The following is a 24,185-nucleotide window of genomic DNA, read 5'->3' as shown; positions in this document are numbered from 1 at the left end:
GAAGAGCCTGGTGGGCTACAGTCCATGGGGTTGCAAAGAGCTGGATATGACCGTGTGACTAACACTATATACATATATATATGTATATATATATATATATCTGTGTGTGTGTGTTATTGTTGTTGTTTAGTTACCCAGTCATGCAGAGGATGAGATGGTTGGATGGCAGAGGATGGAGATGGTTGGATGGATGAGATGGTTGGATGACATGTTTGAACGAACTCCTGGATATAGTGAAGAACAGGGCAGTCTGGAGTGTTACACCTCATGGGGTCGCAAAGAGTTGGACATGACTTGTGACTGAACAGCATTCTTTCCCTTAAACATAGTCATGTGACTGAATTCTGGCCCACAGAGAGAGACTGGGAATGATGGATGCCACTTCCATTCATGGTAAAAACAATTCTCACTCATTTCTCTTTCTACCAGTTCAACTGAGAATTCCTAATATATCTAGAAGAGAGCAAATTTTGATATGAGAAGAGCCCAGGTTTTGGAATCATGGTGCAGAACAAGAGCCCCTGCTTGCCCGCACCTCACTGCTAGTCCATAATAGACTATGAAGTGGATCAGAAGTATACTAACATAGTGTTAAGTCACTGACATGTTGGCGGTGTTTGATATTGCAGCTAATGCTTTAATGTATACACTCTCTGGAATGCACATCCAGCCCTTCTATTCCTATATTCACTTTTGTTCTCTAGCCAGAATGTCTTTTTACTATTCCCAAGATATACAGTATCTAGCATAGTGCCTTTCACACTATAGGCATTTGATAAACATCTATTGATTTCTGGGTCAAAGACTTAAGCCCAGCTTCCTATAAAATGCAAGCATGTTTTCTGTTAGATCTGATATTTCAGAGGAAATATACATTTGGGGGTGATTCTCTACTACAGGATTTAGTATATAGCTCTTAAACAGAGAGTTCAGCCTGACTGGAACATTAAAACTAACTTTAAATGTATACACAGCCTTTCAGGGAGATTCCTACCACATACAAGGAAAACCCAGCCACATAGAATTCTAGATGTGTTAGAGCAGCATTGCAGATGGGCTCCATCCAGAAGAGATGGTTCTAGGCCAGGATATATGAACTTGAAGAGAATGATAAGGGCCCAGAGGTTTTCCCATTCATATTCAAGTGCTTAAAATAGAAACAGCCTGTCTTTCCTCCACTTTTAGAAAGCCTCACCTAGCTTTTCTCTCGTGCTCTTGCACCTCTGATGAATTGTAGGACTGATGTTGAAACTCTGGAGTATGGCAACTACTGGGCCATCTGCTGCTTACACAAAGCAGGTCAGAAGATAAAGGGGAAGTGATATTCTCAGACGGAAGTTGTACAGGGGCAGAGGACTGTAGTTGCCCACTGTTGTTTTCTCTCATTCATCAAGTATGTTGGATATCTTGCCATCTTCTCAACGCTAACAATCACAGTAATGATAGAAGGCATTTGCTGAAAGTTACATGCTAGTAAGCCTTAGGTTAATTTAGGTTAACATTCCCTTTACACACCCATCAGCTGCAAGATGTGATGACTTCCCCCAGAGGTCACCACTTCTCACATCTGGGATAGCCACTACCTGGCTGGTGTGGAGCACAAAATCCTGGCCCCTTGCCTTAGAGTGGGTCAAGTCTGTGGAGAGAGTTACCCAGTGGAGCCCCTCTGTGGATCAGGCTTTACCTGGAACCTCAACCCCGATGATCTGCTACCCCTTCCCTGTCTTGCTTTCCTCTCTTCCATTAGGTTTTGCTTACGAGCATTCCCTCAGTCAGGGCTTCCCTGATAGTCCAGTTGGTAAAGAACCCACCTGTGTTGTGGGAGACCCTAGTTTGATTCCTGGGTTGGGAAGATCCCCTGAAGAAGGGAGAGGCTACCCACTTCAGTGTTCTTGAGCTTCCTTCGTGGCTCAGCTGGTAAAGAATCTGCCTGCAATGCGGGACACCTGAGTTCAACCCCTGGGTTGGGAAGATCTCCTGGAGAAGGGAAAGGCTACCCACTTCAGTATTCTGGCCTGCAGAACTACATGGACAGTCCATGGGCTCGAAAACAGCCAGACACGACTGAACGACTTTCACTTTCACTATTCCCTCAATCATTCTCAAGCTTCTAGACCCAGCCTTAGGCTCTGGTTTTAGGCAACTGAGCCTAGGATGTTTTTCTGTTTTCTCAAAAACACTTTATAAGCTGCTCCAGAGATGTCAGCTACACTTTTGTTTCTATCTATAGTAACACTGAGAATTCTCTTAGGCACTCAGGCTTAGAATCTTGAAGTTGTCTTTACCTGTTTCTTCTTCATCTCTGCCCCAATCCAGTAAACACATTATGCTTCTTCTGTGTCCCTCTTCATTTCTTACAACCTACTGTCATCAAGCTAATGAGATGGATTCCTAATAAGTCTTTCTACCTCTAGAAGAACATGCTTCATCAGCCCATCATATCCATCAGCAACCAATTAGTCTTTCCAAATGGACTTCTATCATGTCTCTGCCAGATTCTAGAACCTTGGGGGCCCCTGTTGTTTGTAAGATAAAGTTCAAGATCTTTAGCAGATATTCAAGACCCTCTACCAAATCTTATTCTACTTATAGAAACTTATGCTCTTTTATGCCTGTGTAAGAACATTTCTTTCAGATCAGGCCCATCTCCTAATTATTTTCTGAAAATATTCATGTGTTTTAGGTTCCAAGCCTTTGTCTTCCTTTGGACTCCTGATTCTCCGTCTTTTCCCTCAAAGCTCACCTCTTCAATAAAATCTGCCTTCCTTTTCTCCGAGCCTGCTAGCACTAATGAATATCATTATCTGCATCATTTTAATCATCACCATCATATGCCATCATCAGTATTAGAAACCTAAGTAATAATAAGCCTAGGGCTTCCCAGGTGGCACAGTGGTGAAGGATCTGCCTGTCAGTGCAGGAGATACAAGGGATGTGGGTTCAATCTCTGGGTTGGGAAGATCCCCTGTAGGAAACGTCATCTCATTCTAGTATTCTTGCCTGGAAAATTCCATGGACAGAGGAGCCTGGTGGGCTACAGTCCATGAGGTCTCAAAGAGTCGACATGAGTGAGTGACTGAGCGCACACACACATATAACAAGCCTGACATTGTGATAAATGTTTTATGTGCTTTTCCTCATTGAGTTATCACTGAGTTCTCAAACAACCTGTGTGGTACTTAGTTTAGGTTGTTTGCTTCCCCAGTGGCTCAGCAGCAAAGAATCTACCTGCGATGCAGGAGCCACAGAAGATGCAGGTTCAATCCCTGGATTGGGAGGATCCCCTGGAGGAGGGCATGGCAACCCACTCCAGTATTCTTGCCTGGAGAATCCCAAGGACAGAGGAGCCTGGCGGGCTATAGGCTATAGGGTTGCAAAGAGCTGGACATGACTGAAGCAACTGAACAGGCGCATTTACAGATGTGTGCGTGTGTGTGTGTGTGTGTGTGTGTGCGTGCGTGTGTGTATTAGTCACATCCGACTCTTTGCCGTGTCTCTGACTCCAAAACATGTTTATTGAACAACACTGCTATCCTATTGAATTTGTTCTAACTGCTTCCTACTCATTTGTCCTTTATTCATTTATTTATTGAAAATAGCGATTGAGGGCCAGGGAGTGGACACTGGGGACTTAGTAGGACCTTTGTCCTCACAGAGTTTTATCTAATTGCTCTTCTGAATCCCTTTACTAATTGTCCCTTTCTCTGAGCTTCTGCCTCCTCCCTAATCTTTCCAGGAGAGAGCCGTATCAAAATTTCACTGATGTGTTGTGTTATTTTGCCTATCATTTCATGATGGTTCAGGTGTTGTGTTTAAAATGACACATTTTATCCCTTGGCTTCCAGGACTGACTCATGCCATGCTTCCTAGTTATTTAGTGAGAAATGATCTTGTCTCGCCAAGACCATATGATACTTTCTGAGAGCATTTCTTAGTTGTCTAGATTAGGTGATCCATAGGCTCATAGACCTTTGGGAAGCTGAACACTTATTCTAGGGACATGCCTGACCTCAGGTAGTTTTTTGCAGGACCTCAGTGACCCTTGGTGATGACAGATTTGAATTCTTAGAACATAGACCTGCATTTTGAAAGCAACCAGAAGCCATTTGGATCTTAATCAGATGCACAGAAGTTTGGAGATGGCAGGACCTTTGAGATCATTGATTTTAACCCTCTCATTTTATAAAAGGGGAGAGTACTCAAACTGTGGATCATTGTTTTTGGTTAGAAACAAGGTGTGTCTGTAAGCATAGGATTCTGGAAACCCAATCGAACATAACTTACGGGACTTGCTGAATGCTGAAGTTGGAGCCGCTGGAGATAGTCAACACGTGCTGCTGCCAGTCCTGGTTTTGTTAATGGGCTGGGAGGCACTGTTCCCAGTCTGGCCTCTGTCTCCTGTCACCATCTTGATCTGACCAACTGAGCACTATCTTTTCCCCAGAGAAGCAACCTGTGTCAGGAAAGGTACTGAGTTCCAGAGACTCCTAGGGGACATGAGCTTGAGGAAACTATGTGTATGTTGAGAGGAGTAGGCTGGCTTCCAGAGCTAAAACCCATATAAGGCTCTCACATGGGGGATTGGCAGTGAGTGTCCTTTGGTATAAAACACCATCCTTTCTTTCCAGAGATGCTTTTGGCCTGGGCTTCTGCAACCTCTGTGTTCCAAAGACTCCAGACCCAGCTGTCTGGGATGAAGTATTTTCCTGTTCAATAGATTGCTTAGGCTCTAGGCAGTGCCTATCTTCATTTCATTAAATCCTTCTTGTTTTCCAGAGGGGAAATAAGGGATGGTGGTGAGATGGTTTTAGGAAGGAATGGAAGTATATCCAAGAACTAAGCGGATTCTTGCACTATGCTTTATGTAGATTTTTTCATTGGCTTATCTCAACAACTCTGCCTGATGGCAATTATTATGCCCATATTAGAGATGGGGAAAGTGAGGCCTAGAAAACTAAGGAAATTTGCCACTGTCATATTGCTAGTAGGTGGGAGGACAGGAATTCCAGCTTAGTTTTGACTTCAAACACTCTTATTTTTAATACTTGTGTAGTACCTCCTCTTAGGAACGTCTTTGGACATCCTCGTCCCTGAAAGGATGAGTCTGAAATCTCTACTCTGTGACACTTTGTGGGGCTCAGTCTCCACTGCTGCCAGGTAGGAGCCAAGCACCAGAGTAGAGCGCATGGGATTTGCAATCTGTTGACAAAGGCTCAGGCTTCAGTATTGTCATTTGCTTTAGTCACTTAACCTCTCTGAGTCTCTATTTCCTCATTTGTATGACAAAGATAAAATGTCTATGTCAAAGGGTCCTTGTGAGAATTAAATATCTCAAGAGAAAATGTTTTGTGTAAAGTACCATGCAAATGTTAGTTCCTTAAATGCCACAGTGACTTAGAGTAGCTCTCTTCTGAGAAATGAGTTATTGAGCCCAAGTTGTGCCAACAACTTGATCCCCGACCTCAAGAAGCTTATAGTTTTGGTGGGGACAAGAGGCTATAAAAATCAGAGGGCATAGGCCAAATTGTTCTGCAGTGATATAAAAGCAGTAAAGAATCAGAGAAAGGAAATATCACTGAAAGGCAGGTTAGATGAGAAGGCTTTATGCAGGAGATGGTATTTGAACTTTACAGGGTCTGGTGGAAGAAGAATGAAGTGAGAACATTTGCAAGGAGTCCATAGCTTTTATTAAAATCAGAAATGATCTCTTTGTAAGTTGCAGTCCTCTTGGGACCCAGTTGTTTGGCATAGAGCAGGAGTTCTCAAAGTGTGATCCTGGGAACCCTGGGGAATGTCTATGACCCTATCAGGGGATTAATTAAGTCAAAACTATTTTTAAGTTATAATAAAATGTTATGGGCTTTTAAAAAAATTCTCATTCTCAAATGTACAGTGGAGTTTCTAGAAGTTGTATGACATATGTGATATCAAAATGATTAAGCACAGATGTAAATATAATCCAACTGTTTTCCATTAAGTGAGTTATTAAGGGACACGGCAAAAAATGTAAAACAGTGCAGTGCTTTCTCACTAAATTATTTTTGCTCGAGAAACTCTAGTTTCTTTATCATAAAAAACTATTTATTACTTTAAAATAAATTAATAAATATTGTAAAATTTTGCCAGATATGATTTCTAAAATTGCAAATTTGTGAATGTAACATATGAATTAGTTTTTAAGAGTATGAAGGAGTCCTGAGTCATAAAAGTTTGGGAACCACTGTTAAAGACAAAGCATTTTAGTGTGAAGACACCATTAAGGGCTCATATTTTTGCAATACACTGTTGCCAACACACCTATGTCTGGAGATTTTAAAATAGTTATGCCCAGTGTTGGCCAGTATTCAGTGAAACCGGTGCTTCCATGTACTGTTAGTGGAAGTGCAGATTGACCAGCGTATTTATATCATATAGAATATTTTATAACAAGAATATTAATGATAATTTTTACCCTTTGAACTAATAATTGCACTTACATGAATGTACTTTAAGGAAACAAAGATGCACATAAAGATTTATGTAGAAGAATACATACTAAAGTTATTTAGTGTAAACATTTGGCCAGAAACCAACCATCTGACCAAGAAGGCAGTTAAAGTAATTTATGATACATTTGTACATGGGATGCTGTAAGGCTTTGAAAATTATTTTGGAAGACTATGTAGCAGCATGGGGAGATATTTAAAATATTATGTTAAGTGGAAAAGTAGGACAGCAAACTGTATACAGCGAATGACTCCCAATTTTGTAAACATACACATACACACAGATTAGAGAAAAAAAATACTAAAATATTAAGTGGATTTTTCTGTATATAGCATGGCTATAATTGATGTCTGTGTTGCACATTATCCTTTTCTATATTCTATGATATTTCTATCATTGTTTTTCAGTCCTTTTATATATATTCTAAAAATACCCTAGAGTATGGCATCATTTTCCCTAAAGCCATGGGCCCCAGTCTGATGAGGCAGTCCATGTCACCTGGGCTTAATGAGCCCTGCCTCGGGTCTCAGAGGAGCATTTCTTTAAGGGCCACAGGATGATTTAAGAAATACTCTGTGACTTGAGAACAAACCCAACTTCTGGCTAACTGCTTATTTTTCTTACTTAACCTTTCTAAGGAAAGCTTTAAAAAACTGAGATTGGTTTTCAAGCCCTACAGCTCTGATCTCATGTCAAGTGCATTTGGAGTGTAGAATGTGGTGCTCAATAGGGCAGTTGTTTAAATAATATACAGGGAGCATAGCCATTAACATATAATTCTTTTAGAGGAAGAGATAAGTGAGATTTCAGGTTTCTGGGCCCATGAGGAGATGGAGTGTCTATGGTTCCTGAGATTCACTCCTGGGTATCTGGGAATTTCCTCTTCTTCCTTGGGCTGGGCAATGTCAGGTGTTGGCATAACTTTAGTCTTCTTTCTTCCCCAAATGACCAGTAAGATTAAGTGATAGAACCAGCTCTGCCTGAAGGAACATCTGCTCTGCTGTTAGTCTCTCCCAGGAGAACCTTTCACAAGCAGCAGGAAATCTGAATGTGACTATTTCAGTCCCTGGGACACATTTGCTCAGCCTGAATATCTAAACTGCATGGCATTATTCAGCATGCATTAGGGGTTAAAAGAGACAGGCAAGTAGCTCCTTGACCTCAAAGGACTTATTCTCTCTGGAAAAAGGAGCCTTGTGCACAAAAAGTTAAATAATGACATAAAACAACAACAGAGGAGAAAAGAGGTGTATCCCCAGTGAGTAGGTACAGTGCTCCCTGAGAGTGACGCTGATGCCGAGTGCTGGGAAACCAGAGGCAGGAAAGATGAGAGGCTTCTCGGAGGAAGATAGAAGCAAGAAGACCAACTGGACAGGGCTGCTTGTTCAGGGAAGAAATAGACCGTTTTGACTGATTAATTAATGCCTCGAGTGCCTACCACATACAAGGTGTAATGCTGATGCCAGAGAAGAAAACGATTTACAAATGAATGAGGCACAGAGTTTAGCTTTTCCAGGGTAGAGGGATGGTCTGAAGGCTCTCCATGAGTTCACATCTCTCCATTAGGCAGCTGCCCATTTTATCCTGGAGGTTTCTAGTTGTGCACAGACAGACATAATTGCGTGCATGTCATAGGGACTCAACTGTCTGCATGTAATTTTAAAGGGAAATGGTAAACATCTACTCCCCAGATAGAAATGCCTTGCTAAAACTGTCCAGAACCTTCTAGTTTGTGCCTCATTATTTTTTTCCCCAGGAAAACTTGCTGAAAAAAAGTAAAGTCTGTTTTCCCTAGACTTTAATTTCCACCTGCTGGAGGCTATCTCTGATTATGCGTAGCAACCCCTCCATCTTCCCATGTGCCTTATGGTCGCTGATTACTTATATGGTGGGGATGAGATGGCCTTAGCCTGCCCACTGGTGCTTCTGTAACTACAACTTACCTTCTGTTTGCTGAGAGAAGTATGAGACAATTTCTCCTCCAGTGATCACATTATTGTTCCACCATAAGGTCTCCCAACAACTGACGGTGAAGTGAACTGCATGATATTAGGGCTATTTAAGCTTCATGGTAATCCGGTGAAGGTGATATTTATATTCCCATTGAGCAGACATGAAATAGGAGACTTATGTAATTAGTCTAAGATTGCACAGGCTGGATTTGAAACCAAATCTGCTTGACTCTGAAACGAATCTTCTTATGGTTATGCCAGGGCTGTCTTTTTGAATGCAAATGCTTATCTGTGATAGAGTTCCTCTACAGATGTGTTAATTTACTGATCTGCCTTGTAACTGTTCTGTAACAAATCACTTTATTGTGATTATTTTTAACTGCATGAGTGATTCATGAATATGTTGTGAAAACATTATAATATGACGAATAAAGTCTAGTTCTTACAGCCAACCAACCCACCCTGGACCCCTAATCAGAGGTAACTTCTATTACCATGCATTTGTGTTTTCCTCTAGAAATTGTAAAATACGCTTGTATACACACTTCTAAACCAAATGGAAATACATTGGTTTGTTTTGTCTGGGTACAATGTTTGTGTCTTTAATGCATTATTGTTCAGCAGCCTTTTTCACTTAGTCATGTCTTAGAGATGTTTCTAGGTCAATAATCTTGATATTACCTGATTCTTTAAAGCTATTAAAGAATATAGCACATATAGTGTATGTGTGTGTGTGTTGTATAAAATACAATATATTCGTGTGAATAAAGGTGCAATCAGTGGGATACCACCTCCTCTCAGAGGTCTGCTAATGCTCTTTCCTTTCTCTGGAGGACTGCTTTCCTCCCTTCACTCATATGACACAAACAGGCCTCTTGGCTGATAGTGTTGAGGTCTTTTTGTCATTTTGAGTCCTCAGAATAACAATCCAGCAACCCTATTTTCTGAACTGAGACTCTTCAGTGAGAATTGAAGTGTTCATATGTCAATGGGAAAGACCAAAGTTCTGAATGTTTTGTCTAGCTCCCCACACTCCATCCTTCCCCCCTAGATCTGAGCTGGAATGGTGCTGCTGGTGGGTCTACATTTTATTTGATATAAACTATGAATTCTGCATGCTCTGGTCTGCAGAGTCAGGTAACCTTCAATTCTCTGTACTTGGAACACTATAATGGCTCTCATTCAGATAGCTGGGGCAGGAGAGCATTAATTATTCTGTATCATTGTGTCTTTTTTTGTGAGACAAGATAATGAGGCTGTGGAGTCAGATGACATGAAGAGTTATGGAGAGCTGTGTGAGCTTCTGCCTGGGCATCAGCCTGTCTGTGGTTTTTCTGAAGTAGGGTAGAGGGCCAATACCCACTTAGGACAGAAGCTATTTAAATCACTTGCCTTTGGCTGGGAGTCTGAAATTATTTTTTTGGCTGGTTATTTGTGGTCAGGTTGGGCTTCTGCCACTGCAAAGACATGAATTAATGTGGCTTTAGACACTGGCCCTAAGATCGGGAGTGGAACAGGCCAGAGGGGAGCATCAGTGGTTTTCCCATCTGGATGGTGAAGACTCTCTGGGCAGCCATGGATCTGGAGCTGCACTGTGGAAACTCCTGACCTGCCTGCGGAGTGGGCTGTGGTTCCCTGCATACTGGAGCCCCTCATTGCCTCTGGTGTTTGATTGTTGACTCTTCTTGGTCTAGTGTAGGTCAGTGGAGCACACTCAGGGGGAACGGTTGGGGGTGGGGCACTTCCCTGGGTCTGGCACTGGGAAGCATGGGTCTGCCTTTTGATTCCCCAGCAGCTGGGCCATAGTGTACTTTCATGGCACAGTTGGAAACAGTAGCCAAAAATTCCTTAATGATTAATTGGGCATCCATGTGCCTCACCCGGTAAGAGTAAGGAGTTTATAAATCAAGGGCAAAAAACAAGGTGGTTGTCCTTGAGAAAAATACAATCTGGGTGAGTAGTCATAAAAATGACAGCCATCCACATTTACGCACAAGGTTTATCTGATGCTAAACTAAGTTTCTCACTATTCTCTATGGAGTACTTAACAACAGCGACCCTATTGTTCAGAGAAGTGAAGAGCTTATGGTCCGGTTTGCCCAGCCCTGTGTACAGTTGTCTTCGCCCTGCTTCTGGCTTCCTTGTTCTCTCTACTTAGTGCTCTGCACTTCTGGAGTTTTAGAATATATTTATTTTATTCGCTATTTTTCTTTTAAGGAGCTTTTAGTCATTGCTGAAAAGAGCACATATGCGTATTCAGAGAATAAATACGGAACTCCTAATGCTGTTGATATATTCAGAGGAGAGTGTGGGCTGAAGTTGTAGGAAAAGTCTCCACAGTGTAGTTAGTACTAGAACTGGAAATCAGAAAGGAGGAAATCTGGACAGTTGTCAGCTGTAATCTCATTGGGAGAGCGGGAAATGGGAGGAAAGGGGGCAGACTACACACGCCTGAGTGCCAGGCTGAGGCAGACTCTTGGCCCCGATGGCAGGGAATGGTGAGACAGGGCATCAGATTCTTTGGCTGAAACCTTGGGACGCTGTCTGAGAGACAACAGTGGGGTGGGAGCCTGGCTGTTGGTAGGGATGGTAGGGGCTGGTATTGCAGTCAGCTAGACTAGTGCCCCACAACTTACACCCTGCATGCTCTTGTAAATATGCTTTATTGCAACACAGAACACCCATTCAGTCGGGTATCCTGCTTGGCTTGTTTTGAACTACAGGAGCAGCGCTGAGTAGTTTTAACAGAGATCATCAAAACCTAAAATACTTACGCTCTGGCCCTTTTACAGGAAACAGCTCACTGCCTGTGCTAAACCGCCTCATAAGTGTCCCTGACTTGGGTGGAGCAGAGGGCAAGCCCAGTATCTAGCACATAGTCAATGCTATAATAAGAACAGATAGATATGCATGAAGAAGTGAGCAAAATAAAATTGCTAACAGGAAAAGGAACTATCAGGACTGAGGTGGTTTACTAATTTTAGATAATATCACAGAGAAGGGAGTCCCATGAGAAGATGAAAGACTTAGAATCGAAGAGTGAAAGGCTTGATATTTCGTAGTTCCTCCTCGGGGACAAGCCTTGCAGGGGGACGGGGGTATTGAGGAGCACAGGTGGCAGACAAGGGGAAGACAGCTGGCGGGATTAGGAAAGCAGTGTGTCCGCCCCATCCTGAACATCTGGTGGCCCCGTAAGAACTGGCAGCATGCCCTGCAGAGCCCTCTCACCTCTGGCAGGAACGTGGTGCTGGGAATGCAGAGTGGGCTGGGGTGGGGGTGGGGTGGGGTGAGTACTGAGCTCTAGCTCAGTTCTAATGGGAAGCTGACTTGGCTGCGTTGGCTGGAAGTTTTTCTTTTCTGTTCTTTTACTTTTAAAATAGCAGCCCATATGTTTGTTGCTACCAGACTCTCCACTAGACGCTCATTAGAGGAATGGGAGCTTGCTGGGTGGATGAAAGTATACTATATTCACAACTCTGCTCTGGAAATTGTCATTAGGAAAGTGGCCTTGGCTACCTGGGTTATGACAGGTAAGGCTGGTGGGGGAGGGGGTGCTCCCAGAGTATACTGGCCCACATGGAGGTCTTCTGGAGGCTTCTCAGGATGGGAGAGGAGCTCCTGAATAGTTAGAGGGCTCAAACCAGGAGTTCTGAGGGAGTTGAGGGGGGTGGACATCTAGTCTACCGGTGAGCCTGGGGTACTTGGGGAGGAATGTGAGTAGTTGGCAGCTGGGAGGCTCAACCTGACAACAAGCGGGTCCCTGGGCAGGGTGGAGTCACAGAGCAGATGACCAACAGTGATACAAATGGGAAAACAAGAGATGGTTGGGTCTTGAGGCCAGGACTCAGGGTCCCAGCTACTAACTGGATTCAGTTGCTCTGGAATTGAAGATTTTGGACACAGAGAGAGCTGGGACAAGACTGGTCAGGAGCTGTGGACTCAGGCTCTGGCAATAAAGAAGGACTCAGTTTCTGGAGCTGGAGACTAAGGGAATTTCTCTTTGAAGGTACAGCCACCTTAGAGAAAAATTTGTCAATAGATAGCAGAGAAGTTATGTTTGGGGTGTGAGAGTTGTGCATGGGGTGTGAGTTGTAATTTCACACCAAGATGTCTCTCTAGAAAAGACTTGTGTAAAAATGGTGATTGAAATATTTATCATAGCAAATTTTAAGAGACAAAATATTTATCAGAGTTTGAAAGGATAAATAGACAATGGTTTATTGGTAAACTGCAATGCTCCACAGCAGTTAAAATGAATGGATTATGGCTAGGTGTGTCAACATGCATAAAATCCTCCAAACTGAATGTTGGACAAAATAAACTAGCTACAGAACATATATCCTGTGGGATAACGTTTATGTAAATGTAAAAACACTTGAAAAGATAATCAAGTATTTGTGTTGATGGACAACATATACATCTAGTAGTAGATTTATGATTGGCATCTCGTAGTTTTCTGTGTTTGGAAGTAATTCATAATGAAAGACAACAGACGAACAAGAGGTACACACACACATACACACACAGAGCAGTGGAATAACCTTCTGGAACTGGAGGAATCTGAGCACAGACACAGAAGCTGGGAGCGCTGTGGCTGGGCACCTCTCTCATGCTGCCTGCCGGGTTAGCTGTGTCTTCTGAGCTGTTCCAAATGGTAACTGGCCTAGTGCCCAGCCCATGGCAGGTGCCCAGTGCATGTGTGGTGTCTCCAGCTTTCTGGACATTTCAGCTTTAGGAGTTTAGCATCAGGATTTGGGAAGTTAGCTTTAAAATAGGGGAACTGAGCCTGCTTCCTCTAAGTGATCCTGCTGGCAGATGTCTAGAGTCACGAGGTGAAGGATGATCTGCTTTTTTGTCAAAGTGACTTCTCCAGGCACTGCTGGCTCTGGCAATGGTGCAGAGGCTTCTGCCAGCTGCCCCTAGCCCAGGGGAAGGAAGCCCACCCCACTCTGTGGTCAGTGCAGTGTGCAGTGTCCGTGCTAAAAAGGACAGAATCTAGGCCTCCTTTGGTCCCTGGGCCCGCTGGTTCCTTGAGGTGCCCTCACTGAGTGAGGCTTATGTCTGTGCGCCTGCTTGAGCAGACGCTGCCCCAGAAGCGAAGGAAGCTGAGCCATGGCATATCCTTTGTTGGGAAGCCCCTACCCTCAGCAGCCACTTTTGGAAAAGAGCAAAGTCAGTGTGAGTTGGTTGTGCAGCTTCCAGAAAGAGAGACTGTGCATCATGTTAAGTACACTACCTTTGATGAGGGTTATTTGGATTCTGGAAGGAAGTCTGTTGTGACATCAGTCATGAAAGGAGCCCTGAGAATTTAGCTCTTACAAGCAAGATGTTTGCTATATATAGCATGAAGAAAAGTCATTAGTTGGAAACAGCTTAGCGCTGTGTTGGTGGGATAATAAGATTTAAAGTCCAGAAGGGGCCTTATGATTATCTGAGTTAAACCTCTTGTGTTGAAGATAGAATGGGGCTTGGCAAAGATTCTCTTCTTGACCAAGCTCTAGTCAGGATCCTCTGAGCCCTTTTCACCTAGGGCCAGTCCTTAGATATGTCCTCAAGAGCCCATTTTTAGCAACAATCCTGCTAAGTGAGTTTAGTCAGAATCCCCACTACCCCTCACAATAATATCTCATTGTACTCTGTATCTGATCAAAGTCCTCATCCCCAACCATAACCCAGGTGACATCTGATCACCCCAGCCTGCCTTCAGCAAGAATCTTGTCAGTCAGCAAAGAATTTCCACACCTTCTTAGTAATGTTCTATCCACTGACCCCGACCCTTCTCTTTGGTTTTAAGTTCCTACATTTTCCTTAGTGTATTTGAAGTATGGCCTAATCTCCCTTCTCTATTTCAAAACCTCCTTACTGTGGTCCCTATACCTATTGCTATAGTCCTGAATTATGTCTGCCTTTCCATTTTAAGCAGTGTCAGGGTGATTCTTTCTTTAACAGACTTAGAGAAGACTTTTCCAGGGCAACACTTTGAGTACATTTCAGAGTCAGTTCTTTAGATTCCAAGTTCAATGTTCTTTCCCCACCCGGTGCTGTCTTTGTGCCTTCAAGACTGTAGAATCAAGAAGCAGTTTGTTCTATAAAAATGTTTTATTTGTATTAAGAAAAATATACTATTGACAGTCTCTTGAGATTATGATATGTCTTCTCCCCTGCCCTGGGTAGAATAGGAGATCAGAATGACTGGTCATTTAACCTTACTTCTAGTGTCATTTAACCTGATGCTAGATCCTTCCCTGGCACCAGATGCTAAAAGACTTTACCATTCTGCAAATTGTGCCAGCATCTGAAGTATCAGGTATGTTTTCTAGGTGTGGCTCTCTGTTGAGTTGTTATTGGACATCAGAAGGTGTTCAAGAGCATGTGGGTAGATTTCGACAGATTCATGTATTCATTAACCCTTGCAAATAAAAACAAAGCAAAACAATACAGAAATCAGTAGATTTTCAGCACTTACTTAGTACCATGTATGGTACAATGCATTGGGCTGTTAAAAGAAATGGCTTTTTGCTCTTGGGGAAGTATAGTTGAGGAAAAAGTTACAGAATAAATAGTATTATCATAACAATAGGATAAACACTAGAATAGTAAAATGTGTGAGGTAGTACAAGAACACAAAGGAAATGGTGATTAATTCTCCAGTAAGAAAGTTAGAAGGAGGGTGATAATAGAGTTGAAAATAAAGATTAGAGAGAAATTTACTAAGTAAAGGAAATAGAGGATAGAGATAGTTCAGACAGAAGGGAATGCTGTGCCACAAATGTAGGCAACAAAAATTCAGGACATTCAGGAGCTGAATGAGACTGGAGAGGAAGGGGCAGAGGAGCCAGTGGCTGGAAATGGGTCTAGTAAGAAAAGTTACACCCAGACTTTACAAGACTAAGCTTGAAAGATGCAACTTCACTGTGTGTAGGCAGTGGGTGATTGCTACTAGGGAGCAGGGTGGACAGATCTGTGTGGTTGATATTTAGCCTGATGACAGCATGAGGATTGGTGGGAGGGGGAGAAGGTTGAAGAAGAGCATCTGATTGGGGATTGTTGCAAAAACAATGATGCAGTAGCCACTGCATTGAAATGAGGATGAGATCAGGGGTCTCAGTTATTTAGGAGATAGAATCATTAACACCCGGAGACTGAGCTGGGTTCGATAGATAAAGGCAAAGATTTCTCTCATTGGCAGTGATTCCTAGTGCCTCCCAGTGCCTAAGGTAGACAGGAGACAGAAGATAAGAATTCAGTTTTTGGGGGATGATGATTAAAGTTAGCATAACCAATGACCATGTGGGGCCTGTAGCCTAAGGAAGGATTAGAAATACTGACATTTTGTTTATTCAGTAAATGTGCCAAGTGTGCATGATGTGTAAGACGTTCTGTACATTTTGGAAAAAGACATGAATGTCCTTTGTATTTTTATTTATATATATATATATATTTTGACATTTCAGAATGCCTACATCTTGTTAGGAAGTTTCAACATGTTGTATTTTTTATCCTCGTAAATGCATTGTAAGATTATATTATCCCCATTTTTTTTGAGTAAGAAATTTGAGGCTCCAGCAGGTGAAGTAACCTGCACTTGGTCATGAAACCAGGGATCTGCCCATCTAAGAATGAACCAGAGTTTTCTGTGCCCCAAGTTCACATTCTTTCCTCTTCCCATAGCATTCTCTGAATTTCCTTGTCCTTGGGGACCTTATGTTGTGGTGAGGGAAACAGAATATAAGGAAACTAATCATGACAATACCAGAAAACCTAAGAGTACATTTCATGTACAGTATGTGCCTTGGGTATACAACAGATGGGGAACTTTGTACTTGTGCAGAGGAGACATGAGTGGCAACCAGGGAGAAGGCCAGCGAAGGCTTACCGGAGGTGAGCGTGGGTATTTAAGCCAGGCCTGGGACACTTGGCTTATAAAGCTAAGCTGTGGGCCAAGGCAGAAGCAGATTAAAGTTAGAAGGTGGGTAAATCAAGAAAGATTAGATTAGAAGGTAATCAAGGAAAAGGCAAGGGCAGGTAGTTACTATTCCTAGGAGAGCACAGGGCCAGAGTCGGGATGCAGGCCCCCCTGAGGTCAGCTGACTGTAGAGATGATGAGTAGTCCTCTGTGGCTTTCTGAAGCTCCAGTGGGAGAGATTTCCTGAATCTAGCTAAGGAAGGGGATGGCAGACAGAATGAGAACCTGGTGATACTGGTCCTGAAAAGGGAGGGAGGTGTGTGGGGTGGGGGTGGGGAAGCGAGGCGGGAGCAGCAGGAAGCTTGGCTTCTTGAATCCACTTTTGGGTACTGGCTGTCCCTCCTCCTTGGAAAGGAGAGAGGCGGGATGGAAGGGAAGGAGCCTGTGGATTGCTTGGCCTGCCCTGTGGTCTTGGTGTAAGGTCAGAGCCCTGAAAATTAGACCCAAAGGAGGAACAGGTAGCCAGCAGGATCATTGGAATGCGAAACTAACGGTAGCTGCTCGGTGTTGCTGGCTCTTCCCCCGATGCACCATTGCTCCTGTGTGAAGCATCAGACTCTGCTGGGTGTGGCCAGGTTTGGCTGTTGGATCCCATGAGGCTCCTGGATGCAGCACTTCCTGCCCTTCTGAGGGTCTCCTGGTTTCAGGCTCAGTAGAGGAGCGTGAAGTTGGTTGTACCTCAGGAGAAGGTCCGGCATTTTCCCCCACTTTCCCCCGGCAGGGACTCAGGCCTCTCCCCACAGAGCTCTGGGGGGACAGAGGGCTGAGCACTGGAGGCAGCCTACCTCCACAGCTCCTGTCGCCACACCACTTCACAAAGGGCAGGAAAGTAGGTCTCTGAGAAAGGCCGGGAACAAAGGGGAGCAAGCTTAGGTAGTAAGCAGATGCATTAGTCTAATTGCTGTTCTAAAATTAATGGGGCTTTTTATCTCAGAGGAACACTTTTTAAGCACTCATGTAATTTGGGAACAAAGATGCAGGTCGGGGTAGAGCTGGGCTCCCCTTGAAACACAATCCCCCATTTGGTAAAACAATCTTTTCCTTTCTTTCTTCCTCTCTTACCTGCAGATCAACAGATTATGGCACCACCTATGAAAAGCTGAATGACAAAGTGGGTTTGAAGACTGTCCTCAGTTACCTGTACGTCAACCCCACCAACAAAAGGAAGGTGAGAAGGGGGATCACTGGGTCCCGAGCACTCCCTGTGGAGTGGCAGGGAAGCCAAAGGCCAAGAGTTAAGAAAAAGACAGTAGCCATGGAGTCACTTACAGAATGTCTATTTTATATGTCAAGAACACCACAGACACTGTAATTCAAACAACTGCCTTGAGATAGTAGTGACAGTAATAATAACAACGATGGTAAAACGATGTAATTGTTTTAGGAGCGTCTCTGTGCTGAGGAGGGCTTGTGCTGTGTGCTTTACACACTTTATCTCATGTATTCTCACAATGAATCTCTAGGGTACAAATGATTACTGTCCCCATTTTACAGAGGAAGACACTGAAGCTCAGAGAGTTTAAGTAACTTTCTAGCCTAAAGCCAGACAGTAACAGATAGTATGGTGATGAACAGATCTGGGATTTGAGAATGGGTTGGCTTGACTCTGGGCTTCCCAGGTGGTGCACTGGTAAAGAACCCGCCTGCCAATGCAGGAGACATGTAAGAGATGTGGATTCTATACCTGGGTCGGGAAAATCCCCTGGGTGAAATTGTATAAGGTCAGACTTTGGTCACAGAGACCTCTTGGAAGAAGGGGGCCTGGGTTCCACAGAATGATGGATGGTTATAGAAAATAAGTGCTGTATGATGTGTTGGCTGTGGGGGGATGTGATCTTTCCCCAGCAAGGAAGGCACTCCTATTCAGAAACTTAGGCAGGCCAGGCCCCAGAGATACCCCAGAGATATGAAAGGCCATTTCAGGGTTTCTAGAGGACTGAAAATGGCATTGCACTGCCCAGCTCTCCCCTTGCCATCTGATGTTTACTCCCCAATGGTTTTGCAAGCCTTTTCTTTATCGAGGTAGGTGCAGGGGTGATCTTCAACCCATTGTTCAGGTGTCCCTGATTTCTGATTCCAATCTGGCAGAGTCCAAGCTGTGATAGAGAAAAATGATTGCCAGTGCTACTCAAAGCAGAGCAACTTGGACTCAAACCCTTAGCTCAAACCCTAGAGCCAACCCTTCTTGTCACACCCACCTAAGTATCCCCAGTGAAGGGAGGAGCAGAATTGGTGATGGTCTCCTGGATCAGCATTGGTGGCTGGTGCTCAAAGATCCAGCAGCTCCAGGGGTGCCCATACCTGGGAGTGTGCCCACCAGCCAGGTGCCAAAAAACTGATAATCAGGATGACTGCGTACATGCCTGTTCCTGGTTTTAGCTGAGTAGTTTCTCTTTTCTTTATCACAGAGGGTTGTCATTTTCCCATTTCTCAATATTGTTATTTGAATTATTGAATGTTAGACCTGGGAAGAATCACAGATTTCATCTGAACAAGCAGTTATTGATGGTTTTTGAATTGCAACTCTCGGCAAGTGTGTTTAAAGCTCTAGACCTCCTCTTAGACACAAACCCCCACACACAAAATTTTGTTAAGAATTTTTGGATGTTAATGAACACCCTTAATCCCACCTCTTGACCCAAGATGTCCACGGAGTCTTGGTTAAGAATCTTTCATGTACACCAAGAGTCTCAATTTCCAGATGAAGAAACTGAAGCCAGGAAAGCCCCCAAAGCCAGGTGAAAAAAGGAGCCAGAGTAAGAGCCCAGGGCTCCTGATGCTCAGCCCAGGTTTCCTGGCTTCAGACCATGTTTTGCTCCGTTTCCTTCCATACGGTCACAGCCCCGGGCTCTAAAATTGATGGTCTAGTCCTGACCTGGGAGCTTGAGGCAGCTTGCTTAATGATCTGGAATTTAAGTTCAGTGCCATGTCCATGATGGACACGTGATTAAACTTGACTGAATCAAGTCAGGCATGATCCATCTCCACTCTGCCTTATCCTTTTATTAAGAAGGAAGCTGAGTGCAGTGGAGGACAAATGTTCTTCCCATGTCACTCAGGCAGTCAGCGGCAGGATGGGCAGTTTGTTTTTAACTCTCAACATAAAGCTCCTCCCACCCACGCAGTGACTTGGGATCAGGTGAAATCACAAGGAGTGTCTGCACTCTGGGAGAAGAAAGAAGTAGGTGTTTGACACATGGCAGATGTCCTTCAGCAATGATCTCTCACCTGTGTCTGGACCACAATAAAAGTAACCATATCTTCACGGAGATGATCGATCAGCTGTTTTTGTAAGGATTTTCCCAAGGGGCCTATAAAGAGTCATGCCTGTTTGCATCCATTCTGGTAGTCATCTGTCACGTATGTTTTCCATTAGACTCGTACTATCTTTCGGTCTTCTGCCATTTTTCTCTACTCCTAGTTTATCTCTTCTTAGTATAACCTACAGGTGGTCAGTAGTGTGGGAGACAAAGGGAGGATAAGGCAAATGATGAGGGTTAGAAAGAACGTAAAGCTAGGCTTTGATGCTCACTGGTGCAGAAGGCACGCACCTCCATTTCTCTGTCCCAGAGACCATGGCTCTCTGGAGCGATTTCTCAGAGGAATTTTTGCCCAGTTAACAAAGGTTAAGGAATTTTTGCCCAGTTAACAAAGGTTAAGCCAATTATGGGCTTCCCAGGTGGCGCTAGTGGTTAAGAACCTGCCTGCCTGCCAATGCAGGAGACATGAGAGATGTGGGTTCTATCCCTGGGTCAGGAAGATCCCCTGGAGAAGGGCATGGCAACCCACTCCAGTATTCTTGCCTGGAGAATCCCATGGACAGAGGAGCCTGGTGGAGTACAGTCTATAGGGTTGCACAGAGTCAGACATGACTAAGTGACTAAGCGTGTACACACACACATACATGCACACACATATGTTTTAACTTCATAAGAAACTCCCAAACTCTTTCCAAAAGGCCATTTTGCCTGTGTTTTCAGAGAAACACCACCAAAACACAGTTAAATCCCATGTAAGAGGCACTGCCACTGAGAAAGCCAGAAGTGCGGATATTTTCTGCACTCAGATTAGGAAGAGACAAAAGATTAGCTAGTGCCATGGATTTGCTGATTTATTTATTTTGAAACTAGCAGTAGAAATTGACTTCATAAGGAGACTGAGTGATCCTGAAGTGCTTTCTGAATCATCCAAGGAGCGATGAAACTAAATTCTGTTTCATTTTATTGTTAAGTGTTTTTGATTGTATCTGAGCCTCAAGATGTTGGCAATGCACAAATATTCCATGTGGTGACTTTCTCTTAACCAGAATGTTCAAGTTTACTAGACCTACACTTCTCAAGCCACTCAGGAAAAATGATAGTTAGATGTAAATGAAAATACCCTTGTATGCTTCTTTACTGGTCTAGTGCTGTGTGGGTCATTATGACCTTGTAATGCAACTTTTTAAAAAGTTACCATCTTATATTTGTCTCAGAGTTTAAACCAGTGGTCATCTGAATTCTCATCTGAGTTTGAATTAAGCAAGATTCTTTTGATTCTCTCAGCATTCAAATTATCTGTAGCTCCCGATGTTCATCAAGCGGCTAATGGCAGTAGTCTCTAGCAGATTTTTCAGTTAATCTTGTTGAAGTAGTGACTTTTCACCTAATGAATTACTTATGTAGCAGATGGATACTGCTTTCCCTGGAGGCTGTGAGTATATCAGAGTTCTGTCACCCTTAGCAAGACAGTAAAGTGTGCTTGTATTTATATAGTTGTTCCCAAAGCTAATTGTTGATGTCTTAACACTTTTTTTGACAACATAAAATTTCCCAGTGTAGATAGCTAATAAGCTATTAGGTTGAAAATAGAAATGTTGATGTGTGTAGAGTTTCCTACTAGTATTAATCTTAGTTAGCATTAACTGAGCATCTACTATGCTCAGATCCTTTTTAGGATCTTTATCTGTATAATTGCCAGCCCTCCCAGCCACTTTAGAAAGCAGGCAAGATAAGGAAAAAGCCTGTCTGTAAATTACACCGTGCTTGTTATACTTGTAAATGGTGAGTCTTCAAGAGTCTTCCCAGGTTTATTTATAAATAAAGGTTTATTTGGGGGATGAATTAGGAAACATCTGGCAATGCTAGACTCCTTTAAAAGTGAAAGTGAAGTCACTCAGTCCTGTCCAACTCTTTGGGACCCCATGGACTGTAGCCTACCAGGCTCCTGGATCCATGAGATTTTCCAGGCAAGAGTACTGGAGTGGGTTGCTATTTCCTCCTTCAGGGGATCTTCATGACCAGGGATCGAACCCAGGTCTCTCACATTGTAGGCAGACGCTTTACCGTCTGAGCCACCAGGGAAAATACTCCCTTAAGGAAGCTGCAATTTGGACTAGTTGTATCTAAATAGAGTATAGATGTGAAATGCTGGGAGCTGCTTGAGTTGAGGTTGTTCTAGACCATCCTGTAGTGCCATCAGCATTGTTTTAATGGCATTCATCTGCACTAGTTGTATTTTATGTGATTCTGCATTTCTTGCTGTTTCCCTTTCTCTGGCCATTTCCTGGGTGATGTCTGAGCCTGGTACTTGGAGCTTGAAGAACGGTGCATTAGTTTCTGATGCGTGTGTGTGAGGTTTGCCTCTGGAGGAGCCCTCTGTTCTGGTGGTGTCTGAACTCCAGCTTACAGCCTCCCCTTCCTTTGTAGGAGATAAACATCCTTGGGTTTTTGGAACTCATTACCCTCAACTGACTGTCCACACACCCATGCAGAATGACACATGCCAAGGTTAAAAGCCTGCATTTACTGGCACTGTGCTTCATAAAACAGGCTAAAGTCTTTGTGCCTCAACAAGAGAGGGGCTCAGCTATCATGGGTATCTATTTAAGAACAAATCTTTGAGTGGATAGAGAAATGCAGGCAGGCTATGGCCTAATTGCTCTGGCTCGAAAGCGGCTGCCACCTGCAGATTTGGAAACAGTGTTTTGGAAACGACAGAGAACACAGAAAGTCCTGACTGCCAGGGAATGTGATCAAATTGCTACAGGGTAGAGGTGTGTGTGCCTGTGTGTGGGGATGGAGTGAGGGAGGGTGTGGGAAGACGGTAAACACTGATATCATAAGAGAATAAGGACTTTTTAAACCTGAGCTCCTAATAAGTTCTGGGCACTGGGCTAAGCTCATTTCTACATTCAGTTTTTAGTTTCTCTCTTAATCTCCTGAGCCTGATAGTTTTATTCCCATTTATTCCCATTTGGCAGGTGAAGAAACTGAGGCTCAAGCAAATGAGCCATTTGCTTTCTCTAAAGTAGCTGGTAAGAGGGGGTTTAGGATCCCTGCTCACCTCTGTCTGACCACACAGGCCATGCTCTCTACTCTGACCTGCTTCAGCTTGGCTGCCCCTGCCACAGGTACAAAGAATAGGTTGCTTTCTTCCCTGGATGGGTAGTAACTCTGTTGCCTGGAGCTTTCTGCCCATTATTGTTAGAGGATTATCAGTTTCTTGGAGGAGGAGAGAAGTGTTAGATCTTCCTTTCCTAATTGATTTACCAGTGAGAAGGATAATTACTTCCAGGCTACCCTGCAGAAATACAGTGGGAATCACCACTCAAATTTCTCTGATGAGCTGGCCGTCTCTGTCAAGCTGTTAAGAGGCATTGTGTGTCTGATCAGATGTCGGTTATTTCCATGTCAGCCTCTCCATACAGCAGCATCACCCTGAGGTCTCTTTGACACAATGGAAAACCTCTAAACAAAACATAGAATCTTAAAATCTTGGACCCCCTGCTTTCCCTGACCATGTCTCCTGAGATTGCTGGAGGGTCAGGGAAAATCAGTTCTAAGATAGTATGTTTTCAATTCACCGATATTAAAATCTCTTACACTAAAGCAAAGGAAGAATATGGAAGGATAATTTTAGGCTATTAAACCATCTGTTAAGTGTCTTGCTCTGAGCAAAGTATTTTGGATGGGAGGTTCTTGCTTTCAGAAATATGCAGTCTCCTCAGCCAGACAGGATGCACACAGAAAACAGCTGCATGCACAGACCTAGGGTCTCAAATGTGAATGCAGACAAGGGCCAGACAGATAATGCCCATGAGAGGTGTGGGCCAGGTGGGGACTGCCGTGGCCACTCGGTGATCTAGGCTCCTGGTGACTGTCCTCATGTGAGGAGAAAGGCTCAGTGCCTTCCTTAAGAGATTTTTCTCTGCCTATTTTCTTAAAATTTTATTTATTTTGAAAGGTTTTAGATAGGCTAAGATGTGGAGTTCAGTGTGTGGGACCTGGCAGGCTGTCCCAAATTTGCTTGAATCCCTTGGACCCAATTGGCCTCATGTGTCATATTCTGAGTTGTAAGTCTCCAGATAAAAAGTTGGTATTTAGTGTGGTCCTTGGGGCAACAGGATAAGGATAACACACAGAAGCTGCTCTTGTTGGGGCCCTGCAGTGCTGCTTTTATGATCTGTGTGAAAGAGAAATTAAGCTGAGCAATACTCCCAGAGCCCTCCCTTTGACTCAAAGGACTCACATAATAGGTTCTGCAGTGCAGAGGGACCTTTTATATCAGGTAAGGGTAAGACCATTAGGACAGGCGGAGGAGGCAGACATCTTCTTTATGGTCCTGGTTCTCCACTTGGGTTATTGAGTGTTCTTGAATAAGTGAGCTTCCTCACAGAGCATCCATTTCCTTATTTGTATAGTGGCTAGGGTGGGTCCTAAACTTTTTGAGGCTCCTTCCTGCTTAGATGGTCTGGTTGGCCACCATTTGGACTATGCCTCTCAGAGTGCTACTTGGTAATA

At 43.6% G+C, this 24,185-nt stretch overlaps 1 protein-coding gene across 1 annotated transcript in view; it reads left to right on the top strand.

The window, feature by feature from the left end:
• SORCS3 (sortilin related VPS10 domain containing receptor 3) overlaps positions 1-24,185 on the top strand; it is a 619,218-nt gene that overhangs the window by 269,764 nt on the left and 325,269 nt on the right. The window contains exon 3 of the mRNA XM_043477073.1: positions 17,473-17,572. Within this exon, the coding sequence (XP_043333008.1) occupies positions 17,473-17,572 (100 nt within the window). The remainder of the gene's footprint in view (positions 1-17,472; positions 17,573-24,185) is intronic.

The sequence above is a fragment of the Cervus canadensis genome, chromosome 8, assembly GCF_019320065.1.
Source record: "Cervus canadensis isolate Bull #8, Minnesota chromosome 8, ASM1932006v1, whole genome shotgun sequence".
Lineage (NCBI taxonomy): Eukaryota > Metazoa > Chordata > Mammalia > Artiodactyla > Cervidae > Cervus > Cervus canadensis.
This window is presented reverse-complemented; position numbering and strand designations above follow the sequence as displayed.